At 31.5% G+C, this 11,965-nt stretch overlaps 1 protein-coding gene across 2 annotated transcripts in view; it reads left to right on the plus strand.

Moving 5' to 3' along the window:
• The window catches only part of Tmem67 (transmembrane protein 67), a 40,727-nt gene extending 29,648 nt beyond the window's left edge, over positions 1 to 11,079 (plus strand). For both annotated transcript variants that reach the window (XM_046464944.2, XM_046464945.2), the window contains exons 22-28: positions 2,980 to 3,060; positions 3,777 to 3,893; positions 4,988 to 5,104; positions 5,211 to 5,315; positions 5,910 to 6,012; positions 8,924 to 9,066; positions 9,971 to 11,079. In XM_046464944.2, coding sequence (XP_046320900.1) covers positions 2,980 to 3,060; positions 3,777 to 3,893; positions 4,988 to 5,104; positions 5,211 to 5,315; positions 5,910 to 6,012; positions 8,924 to 9,066; positions 9,971 to 10,051 — 747 coding nt within the window. In that variant the 3' untranslated portion in view covers positions 10,052 to 11,079. The remainder of the gene's footprint in view (positions 1 to 2,979; positions 3,061 to 3,776; positions 3,894 to 4,987; positions 5,105 to 5,210; positions 5,316 to 5,909; positions 6,013 to 8,923; positions 9,067 to 9,970) is intronic.
• Positions 11,080 to 11,965: the final 886 nt, after the last annotated feature.

Raw genomic sequence — 11,965 nt, forward strand, 5'->3', positions numbered from 1 at the left:
AATTATCCTCAAATAGTTACCATATACTGATTTCAACAGCAGAAGAAAGGTGATAAGAACAACAATAATAGCTAACTCTGTATTGTATTATAATGCAAGCATTGTGTTAATCATTTCATTGCTTTCCATATATTAACTACTTAATCTTTACATTAACCCTCAGAGATAGGTTCTGTTGGACCCTTATTTTGCAGGTGAGGAAATGTGGAGCATGAGAAGATTAAATAGCTCAGAGTTATGTAAAAATCATGCAAATTCATAGTTTGCAGAACTAGGTTGGAATCAAGCATCTTGATTTCAGAGTTCATGTTCTTGTTACTAGTGGGCTCTGAAGGGTCTTTCAGGATCTATAGCTTTCTAGTCATAGGATGGACCCCTTGTCTAGTTTATGTGTACTACAGGACAATTATGCTACCCTAAGTATTCTCTTTTCCTTTGAAACGTAGTTTATTGTTACATTTATTTATGTGTCATATACTCAAGCTGCAAATATTTCTTTTGAAATATTTATTGAAATAACCAAAAGTAAAAATAATCCTCTCAGCCTCAGAGTCCCATGGCTTTAGTAGAGTTTTTTTTTTTTCCAATGCTTGCTTTCCTTATCCTCTTAAAGTAAAAAGAAAAAGCAGCAACTAAAATACTTAACTCTAATAATGTGTACTTCTCTCTTTTGCTTCCAGCTGCTTCCATGAATAGAAGAGAGTTTTTCTGTTTAATTAAAATGTTCTTTTATAAACAGCAAATGAAGATGAGACCTCTAGAGTGAATAGGTTTAACTTCCTATACTCTGGTTAATAAGTGTATACCTAAAGCAGCCTATTTTTAAGGATATTTTGGGATTAAAGTCGCTTTAATAGAGCATATTCCTACGGAATTGGATCCAGATGGCATTGTATAACCTGAGAATTGACTTTTTAAATTGATATTTATGGCTGGGCACTGTGGCACAGGCCTATAATCCCAGCAACTCAGGAGGTTGAGGCAGGAGGATCTCAAGTTCAAAGCCAGCCTCAGCAAAAGTGAGGGGCTAAGCAACTCAGTGAGACCCTGTCTCTAATAAAATACAAAAAGAGCTGGGGATGTGGCTCAGTGGTTGAGTGCCCCGGAGTTCAATTTCTGGTACCCAAAAATAAAAAAATACAAATAAATTGACACTTATTATGAATTTTTTAAAAATTTTTAAAATTATAAATTGATGAGATTTGGTCAAACTTAAAGCTATAGAGATTTAGCTAATAAGGGAAAGTTAATAACCAAAAAGGAAAACAAACAAATTAGAATTTGAAATAAGGTGGATTAAGAGTATGGATTTTAATGTTTATCATCAATATAATAGTAAGGAAATATTTTGTACATGTACCAGTATTTTTGTGAATATATCAGATGTCATCTGATATAGAAAATTTAAAGGAATATTATCTGAAACTTTCCATATTAGGTTGAATGTAACAGAAACAAAACAAAATAGGAGTGACTGAAATGAAAGAACTTTGTTTTTCCCATGAAAAGGAAGAGCAAAGATGAGCAGTGCAGGACTAGAATTGTGGCTTACTACTGCCATCGGGATACAGAAAGCTGTTCAGCTCTGTCACCTGGGTCTTCCATCTCTAAGGTCATACGATGGTCCATAATGACTGGGTTGCAGAAAGGAGCTAGGGGAGATTAATTCACCTTCCCATTTTTAAGAGCCTTTCAGAAGTGCCATCCAGCTTCTCGTTGGCTAGAACTTGGTCATTTTACTATACCTGGCTACACTGGAGTCTTTTGGCTGGGCATTTGTGTGGGTCCTGCTCAAAGGATTAGTCTGTTATTAAGGAGAAAGAGTAAAGAATTGTTGGGACAGCCACATGCCACTACCTAACCTCATTCTTTGCTTCTCATTTCACTGTCAGACTGATGTCTCCCCTTGGCAATATTCTAATATTTCAGTGTTTATTCCTCAAATATCCTTGTGAGTTTCTTAATAACTTGTTATGGCCTCATAAATGTGTATAAATATTTCTGAATTGTAATAATCTGTTAGGCTGTTTTATTGTTCAGTCCTTTTATTTCTCTTAACCTAGCTTCTTCAGCTTTTAAGTGGTATTCTTTAATTTTTAAATTTTGAATGTTGGTGTTTTTCATGTTCTTCAGAGGAGCTTAAAAATATGTATGTGGAGTGTTTCAGAACATGTTCTTAATAATCAGCTGCTGTAGATTCACTTATTTATTCATTTGCATATTTGAATACATCTTATATAATAGATACTGTGCTGATTCATGGATATGCTATAACAAGAACTAGTTATGGGTTATAACACTATAGAGATTTGGCAGGAAATAGTGAACAGAGGTGAGGGGAATGGGGATCAGGAATGGGGGACAGTAGTGACAGCTTTAAATAGGATAGTTAGGAAATGTTATCTTTCTCCAAAACCTATATCTAAAAAGGTCTACAATGTAAAATTTTTTAATTTGTAAAATTTCCCTTTCTAGTGTTGTTAAATCTAAGAAAACACTGAAAATCAATCCATTTGCATAGTTAACACATCTATTGTCAAAATAGAATACTAAGATATATACATTTTATGTGGTATTCTATCAGAGAAAATTAATTTGAAAAGCACAAATTTCGAATGACTTTTGGAATCCAGGAGATGAATAAAATTACAGAACCAAAGATAAATCTGGCCATTAGAACATGGATCCATCCTAAATTTTTTAAATTTTTTTTCTCTCTTCATTCAATTTGTCTTGTTTAGACACAGAAAAGTTTTTAAAATTTAAAATGGGGTCCCTCAAAGACCCTTAACACAAAATCTTTGTTCCTTTGACATACAGTCAGAAACGCCAAGTAGGATCTTATCCCACAGGAAGCATTAGAGACCACTGTGTTCCTGGTTGGAACTTCTTTTTTTTTCTTAAAATACTATGGTATGACTATAAAAGAAGATTGAAATCCTAAAAGCTAATAAGCATGAACTTGGCTTAATGTTTCAGATTGTGTTCTTTGCTGCTTTTTATGAGAGATTTGTGGAGGATAAAATTCGACAATTTGTTGATTTATGCTCTATGAGTAATGTAAGTACTTTTTGACTTTATCTTGCAACTGTCATTTTTCTCTTTTTAAAGGTTATGAATAAGCCAGGCACACACCTGTAATCCCAGTGACTCTGGAGACTGAGGCAGGAGGATCACAAGTTCAAATCCAGCCTCAGCAACTTAGTGAGGCCCTAAACAATTCAGCGAGATCCTGTCTCTAATAAGACATAAAAAGGCTGGGAATGGCTCAGTGGTTAAGTGCCCATGGGTTCAATCCCTAGTACCAAAAAAACAAACAACAACAACAAAAAACAAAAGCTATGAATACATTAAGAGAGGCTTTAAAAGTGATTTGGTATGATTGGATTTTTAGTCTGATTTTCACTGGCTTTTAATTTCAGAGATAGTTATAATGAGCTACAAATTAATACTCACTGTCTTAGTTTGTTTCTTCTTTATTTGCAGTTCCTAATTATGAATTTATTTTGCTGCCAAATATTTTATTTATCCTCTTGCCTCTGAAAATTTTTATGTTTCGAAAAGTCTTCCTTTTTTAGAAAATATCTTCAAGTCTTCTTTCCATCTACTTTTTAAAAATAACCTCATTATCCTTTATTACTTTGTTATCCCTTTTATATATTTCCTAAGAATTCAATTTTTATTATTTTGGGAGAAAGGAAGTAATTTTAAGAAAAATTAATTTTTAGTGTTTTGCTGGTGAATTGCTAATTGTTCATTTTCTTCTCTTTTTATAGATATCGGTGTTTCTGTTATCCCACAAATGTTTTGGATATTACATTCATGGTAGATCAGTTCATGGGCATGCAGATACTAATATGGAAGAAATGAATATGAATCTTAAAAGAGAAGCGGTATGAAAGTATTTTACATTTTTTGTTTGTAAGTTGAGAGATGGATTCTCTTTTCTTAATCTAGGATTTATAATAATAGTTTTTAAAAATCCTCATTAGTCAGTTTTGAAAGTTGCTAGGCTACCAGTTTATTACCATGAACACTAGTCAAGGAAAAGAACCTAATTTTATCCGGCAGTTCATATAGAATTCTGTGTAATTCCACATCTGAATAATACACAATATAAAAGTTCTTCCTTATAAATTAGACAGTAACCATTTTTTAATGACTAGTGAATTAATGAGAGTAGGCAGCAGTCATCAGTGGGTGTCAAAACAATTAAGTGAATATTGATGGGAACTTTATAATGAGGGATCAGGTTGTCATAATCTGGACATACTTAGTCAGTTTTTTAGTAATTAAAATGAAGGAAACTGACATTATACACTTCCTAATATGCTATGGGAGGATGTTCATATAATAATACCTGTGAAGTATTCTTGCCTGAGAAAATTGGACCTGAATATAATCAAGCCTTACTGTTTTACAGGAAATACAAGGAATATAATTACAATTTAAATACATTTTAAATAGCATCATAGGAAGTAATTAGCCAGATCCAGAGTGTAGATGCCTCATAGGACAAATGACTCAATGTCTCCAAACAAACTAGTGACATGTAAAGAAAATGGGGGTGACTGTGGTGTTGAAGGTCTGTTATATACTAAGAGAGGTTTAAGAATCGAAACAATCAAAAACAGTGTATGGGCTTTATTTTGAATTCTTATTCAGGCGAACCACTATAACAAAAATCTTTGGAAAAAACCTGAGATTTATCTGTTAGTTTATTTTTATTTCTTTTTAGAGATATGTTTTTAGTAGAGCAAAGAAGACAATATAAAGAGCTATAGGGAAGTATGAACTAGAATAAACTAGAAATCAGTAAACTTGAATAATGTTAGAATCTCTTTTCTTCAAATTCTTCAGTAAACTTTACAAGGCTTCTAAATCTTGGAGTATGTGATACCAACTAAAAGTAAAATATGTGTTTTCTTTTTGAGATAGGCAGATTTTTATAATTTCCATCTTAATTTTAATTCTTTTAACTTTTCAGGAAAATTTGTGTAGCCAGAGAGGTTTGGTGCCCAACACAGATAATCAGACTTTTCAGATTGCAGTTTCTGGCCAGATGAGACAACACTATGACAGAATTCATGAGACTTTGACAAGGGTTTGTATAAAGTACTGTTCAGATACATTTTGCCAATAGTTAATGTTACTTCAATACCAAGAACATAAAACATGTTGTATTTATTTATTTCTCTTTTTTATGTTAGAAAAATGGCCCTGCTAGACTATTGAGTTCATCAGCAAGTACTTTTGAGCAGAGTATAAAAGCATATCATGCGATGAATAAATTTCTTGGCTCTTTCATTGATCATGTATGTATATCAACATTTATATTTAAGCTAGGATCAAATGCAGTTTTTATAAAGCTAAGAGCAAATGTCAGTTATAATTTGAGTCAACCAAATGAGTGAATTTTCCTCTTTTGTCTGTCAAATTTAATATGTAGGAATGATTTTTAAAAAGATATTTGTAACTACTCAATTGCGATTTAACAATGTTAGGTTATATAAAAGAAAAGTATGAGTTTATGTGTTTATTAACAAGTGAAGAGTCCTATAAAATAATCTATACTAGAATTTTTTTAGCAGGTTACCAAAATATTACTATATTACTGATCATACTGAGTTATGTTTATGTTATGCTATAATTGCATTCCAAAAATTCTGTAAATTGATTTTCAGTATATCTAGCCATAAATGCTACTTGTAGTAGTATTTAAAACTTAAATACAGCATTTAAAATTTAAAACATTCATAAAGAGAATTTTGTTCTAGAATCCAGTATAGTACATTCATTTTGAAGAACAGATTTTCTTTGTGTACTATTCATTTTCCCTATTTCTTATTTTGCATTAATTGGAAATCATTTATTTCACTACTATTTTTTATATGACTGTTTTATGTTAGGTTCATAAGGAAATGGATTACTTCATAAAAGACAAGTTGCTTCTTGAAAGAGTTCTTGGAATGGAATTCATGGAGCCAATGGAAAAAAGCATCTTTTACAGTGGTATACTTCAAATACCTTTGCTGAACTTGTTTATTATTTTCAAAGTTTAAGGGGAAAAGACTTGTGGTTATTTTTCCTGTGATTTTTATGATTTTATATGAAAACAGGGAGACATCATGAACTCAATTTCATGAAACTATGATAATTTTCTGTGTTATGTAGCAGGAAGCAGATAGATAAAAGATTCTACAAGAAAGCAAAAGAGATGAATTTCAGAATCAACAGTACACACTTAAGAGAAAGTAAAACAAATACATAAGATTTACTTTTTATTAGAATGTTCATTCAATAGCAGACTTTTAGAAACATTTAAAGAAAGAGTAACATTTGTGTTTAATCTTCAATATCTGATTCTTTATTTTGTCCAGGTTCTTCAAAAATCACTGATGTTTGTAATGGGAATAGTGATTAAACCTGGTTTTTAATTTATAGAAAAATGGTATATATCTTACTTATAATGTGACTAATAACCTGTTATTATAGATTTGTAAGAATGAAAATAGTATAACTAGCATCCTGGTCTAGATATCCATGTGTATTTCATGCCACATGTTTTCCAGTCCTGGGATATATAGACTCATTAATGATCTGTGGAAGATGGGCATGTGAATGAGTAAGTAGAGTGTTCTGGGATAAAAGTCTGTGCAGGCACAAGTTACATCAGGGACAGAAAAGCAATAAAAAAAAATTTAACCAGGTAGGGTGAATTCAGAAAAGGCAACATGGAGAAGTTTGAACTGGATGCTAAAGTGTAAATAACTGTTTGTCAAACAAGAGTGTTATGGTCTCCCTTAACAGAGAGAGACACACAAATACATTCATGCAGAAGAGAAAGGAGATTTTTTTTTTTAAGAGAGAGAGAGAGAGAGAGAGAGAGAGAATTTTTTAATATTTATTTTTCAGTTTTTGGTGGACACAACATCTTTATTTTCTTTTTATGTGGTGCTGAGGATCGAACCCAGCGCCCCGCACATGCCAGGCGAGCGCGCTACCACTTGAGCCACATCCCCAGCCCAAGGAGATTTATTTTTAAAGTCTATAAAATGCATTCTGTACTTTAGACTTTTAGTAGTCTAGTATGAAGTAGGCCACAGTGTAGAAGAGTCTAAAATTTTTGCCCCACCTTCTATAAGTAAGTTGATCCACATATGTGTGAGAAGAAAATGTTAAAATGACTATTCATGTATTTATAATTTCATCATTCTTAATTTATATTTTTAAAAAATCATCATATAAAATAATTAATAAAATATATCTACTATGGTAGCATGCTCAGAATTTTATTCTGATAGGGATATATGACCAAAATAATTTGAAAGCCTCTGCTAATGAACATGGATATCATTGAGGACTCCTACTCAGATCTGATTTGTGAATTGGATGAATTACTTTGGCATATGGTACAGGTTGAGATAGAGATGAGCTTAGTCATTAAGAATTTAGCTTTCACAGTCTTCTGGTCTTGATTCAAAATCTGAGGCTATCATTCACTAGCTTTGTGAACTTGAGAAATTTGCTTAACCTTTCTGAATTTTAATGCCCTCTCTATAAAATCAGGTCTGACCCCTCTCAAGGTTTTATGGGATTACCATGTAGAAAGAACCTAGAACAATACCTGTTATGGGTAGACACCTAGGAAAGGGATGTTGTTACCATTTCTAATAACACAGTCATCATTTTTGTACATTCTTCTTTCTTTTTCTTCTTCCTTTTTTCCTTTCCCCTTTGTTGTTCTTTGTCCTTCTCCTTCTCTCTTCTTCTATGTGTCTTCCATCTTCAGCAGGAGATTATGAAGACATGGGCTAAGGCAGTAGAAATGGGAACTGAGAAAAGGAAACATTGCCAGAGATGTTAAGGGGGAAAAAACTGTAGAAGCAAAAGTGTAGACGAAAGTTATCCATACTTCCAGCTTATGTGACTAAGTAGATGTTAGTGTTGCCTTTCTCAAAGTCAGGGAATGTAGATGGAAGGACCAGGTTTTGAGTGAAAGCATTTGAATTTAGTTTTGACTATGTTATATCTTGAAGTACTTTGAGACATCAAGGAACAGGTATCCAGTAAGACATTAAATACAAGGGACCAGATCTTAAGAGAAAGTTAAGGGCAATAATAAGCTGAGGAACTGCCGTTGTATGATGTCATTGATGGAGTGATGTGGATCACCAGGGAAAATGTGTAAGACAGATTTTTTACTTAGATATACACAAACATAATATGCATAGAGAAGTACATGTTTTGTAAGGCTGTAGCTGATAGGTCATTGAATTTTCCCAAACTGAATATACTCCCATAACCTAGCACCCAGATCATGACAGAACATTTCCTGTACCCTAATGTCCCTCATATGACTGAGGTTCCTCACTGTGTATCCAGAGTGGCATTGGTAGTTCTCTGAACCTCCCAAAAATTGTATGCAGAATTTGTATATTTGTACTTTCTTCCTTTTTCTTTTTCCTATTGAAAAGGTCTATAGTGTTCATTAAATCTTTTTAAAAGGGTGTTCATATTCCAGAAAGGACAAAATCCACTTGTTGAGTTAGAGATTTTTCTTTTCTTAACTCACTCTACCTTAGAAGATCTTTCTAAGATTAATATATCCTTTAGTTAGATAAAGAAATACAAAAAGGGATATTCATTTACTGGTCTTTGCAAGGTATTGATTATATACTTATACTACTAGCAATTGCCAATCTTTGTTAAAACTGCTTCTTTGGAGTTTTTATGAGTTCTTTGACTAACCTTTTAAATTAGCAAATCTTAATACCTTTTGCTTATTTTTGTGTAAACTATATTATAATGTAATACTTGCTTCTAATATGCTGTTTTTAAATTTCCAAATTGTATCACCATAAATTTATCACGGATTTATTTTTAAAATTTCTCACATACCTTATAAATTGTTTTTTAATAGATGAAAGTTATTCCTTCAGCAGTATGCTATATTATGGAAATGAAGCCACTCTTCTTATTTTTGATCTGTTGTTCTTCTGTGTTGTGGATTTGGCTTGCCAAAATTTCATTTTAGCAGCCTTCCTTACATACCTACAACAAGAGGTAAATTTTACAATTTTTTCTGGATTTCTTTTAAAAGAAATAAATTGGAAGTAGGTATTTATTTGCATTGCAGAGAGTAAGACATCTATAAAGAATATAATTCTTACCAATTCTTTAGAATATGATTAACCTTACCAAAAGAAGGGCTACAGCTGACCACATTCTGCACCATGTCCTTAGGATCAGTGAACTACTAGGTTCTAGTGGAAGGCATAAGTTGCTTCAGAAGGTGTGAAAGAAATCTGGTAGAAAGATACTTAATTGCCGGACTCCTAGATACCAAAAGTTAACAGTAATTTAAAAGAGAGTCCCATTCATAACAAAAAGAAAAGCAAGCAATGGATATCTAGCTCAGGAACTCCCTACTGAAAAGCTCCTTTACCTTGTTGTGGATAATAAATAACTATGTAGGTAAAATCTCTGAAATCGAGATTTTAAGAAATGGTAAATCTGTGCTTCTGGAAATATTGTTAGTAAAATCACTCAAGTATTTTCCACTGTATGAAGGATGTTTATGAGTGATAAGATGTAATTTATTAGTCCTTGTTAGAGATCTAAAATTCTGAAAAAAATTCTGTTCATACTAAATAGATTATTTTGATATTTCTATGGCTATTAGAGTTAGAAAAAAGTTGACTCTCCAAAATTTAACAGTATATTCCCGTGAACATGAGAGATTTACATTAATTCATAAACATATCATCTAAATAGGAACATGAACAGCTTCAGTATTATGAAGGATGATAATAGCTTTGAAATAATTTTGTGTATCACCATACAACTCAGAAGTCTAATATATGAAATTAATTGAAAGAATTAGCTAATCCAATTCAGATGTTTTATTTGATGTGCATATTTAATTTTCTTGATAAATATTTCATTCTCAATTGTTTTAATGTTGCAGATTTTTAGATTTATTCGTAATACAGTAGGACAGAAGAATTTGGCAACCAAAACATTGGTGGATCAAAGATTTCTGATTTAACTTATTGATCATATAAGGACTCAATATAATCATGGCAAAGAAGTCATGATATCAGGTTAGTCTGGCATATTTTTTAAAATCTATATTACATATTATTCTGGTTTTAATTATTTTTTATCTATAGATTTATTTTTATAACTTGTCTATGATCAATATAATGGAAAGTATTATTTCCCATTATGTGTGGTATTTAATTCACTAAATAACACTGAAAGGCTAAAAATCTAAATGTTGCTTTCAGAAAAACAATTCTTAACAGTAATCAAAATAATTCATATCATTTGTACTAAAGATCATTTTATAAATTGCTTTACCTACATTTTCTTACATTGACAAAATTATTTGACTCCAAGTTCAAGACTAATTTTCAGTTTAATATTTATGTTTTATTTGCACTTATGGTTAAATAAATGTTGAAAGATATTTTCAAGTTCATTTAGAAATTGCAAATTGTATTATTTTTGATTCACTTTGCCTCATTCTAATTGTTCACCTATGCCTGTGTACAATACTCTTTTCATGAATTGTGTTGATATCTCTAATGTGGTTTACATTTATTGTTATAATATCTGGCATATTTCCCAATATGTTTTTTATACATTTTCAATTAGTTTTTAAGAATACTTCTGCATTTTGTCTTTTTAATTTTGTTAAAGATAATAAATAACAGACTGTAAGTTGATCATATTATGTTGCCAAAGAGATTTATTAAAAGCAAATTTATGCTTCATAAGTCAGTAAACTTTTAAGAAGAAAAAATAAACTAGGATTCAAAATATAAATAAAATAAGTTCTGAAACATATAGCTGATAATTTTCCATATTTTCCCTCAACATACCCTTTAATAATTCTTCTCATGGTATACCCATGTACTTGAAAGGTCTTCATGGTCAAGTATAATAGTCATTAACCCCTAAACCAACATTTTTTACTGCTAACTATGATGCTATGTAAATATGTAAATATAATTCTATGTAAATATTATTAATGTTTCTGAATTGAAATATGTAATAAAACATTTTGTGTTACTGTTGGATTAATTTATGTTCTGTGAATTAGCATTCAGGAATATAGCACTATTGGGGCAGGATTCCCAGCCACTGCCAAAGGTGAATCTTTCACTTTTCCCTGAATCTCAAGGATCACTGAGAAAAAGAAGGAGAGCTAGTAAATTGAGTCTTTGAAATTCAAGTCTAACAGTACAGGAATGTCTTTATAAAAGCTTCAGAGATAAATAAATGTACCAGCATAAATTTCCACTCAGAAGGATGTGAAAGAAATTCAGCCTTCATTCCACATATGAAATGTTATTATTAATATGAATGTTTTTAAATAGTAAATTTCAAAATACCAGATTGGGTGACTCCCTTGCTAATAAATTAAAACAGAAAACATTTTAAAATCATTCTAAATTAGTTTTGTACAATATTTTTATTTTGGTTGGATACCTGACAATTTGTTTAGCTTTTCATGCACTGTTGAGTTCTTTGTTCACATTGCCACAGTTTTGCACAATAGACATTATTTTTCCAGTAGGTCAATTACCTTTGTCTCTTTTTATAGCACCTAGAAACATTTACTACATCTCTTCATTGTTTCATAATGAAACAAACCATAGAGAGGTTATTTAAAGGATATTTTGTATTCTCCTTAAAATACATAGGCACTCAAAATAAGTGCCTCTGCTGTGAGAGATGTATGTGCTTGCAGTCATTGCTGTCCATACAACTTCCTTTTGAGAAGGCCTAGTTAGTCTCATGGAGGAGAGGAGCATTCATAATGATCGTTAACTCAGTGTTTGAAAGCATGAAGCATATATCTTGGCTAAAAGTACTGATTGATATAAGCTGAGGGTTAATAAATATGTCAGTAGGACACTGACCAATATGGCGTAATGGAAAAACTTCAGATTTA

This window comes from Marmota monax, unplaced genomic scaffold (assembly GCF_021218885.2).
Source record: "Marmota monax isolate L192 unplaced genomic scaffold, Marmota_monax_Labrador192_F-V1.1 WCK01_AAM20220418_F8-fsc00003, whole genome shotgun sequence".
Classification (NCBI taxonomy): Eukaryota; Metazoa; Chordata; class Mammalia; order Rodentia; family Sciuridae; genus Marmota; species Marmota monax.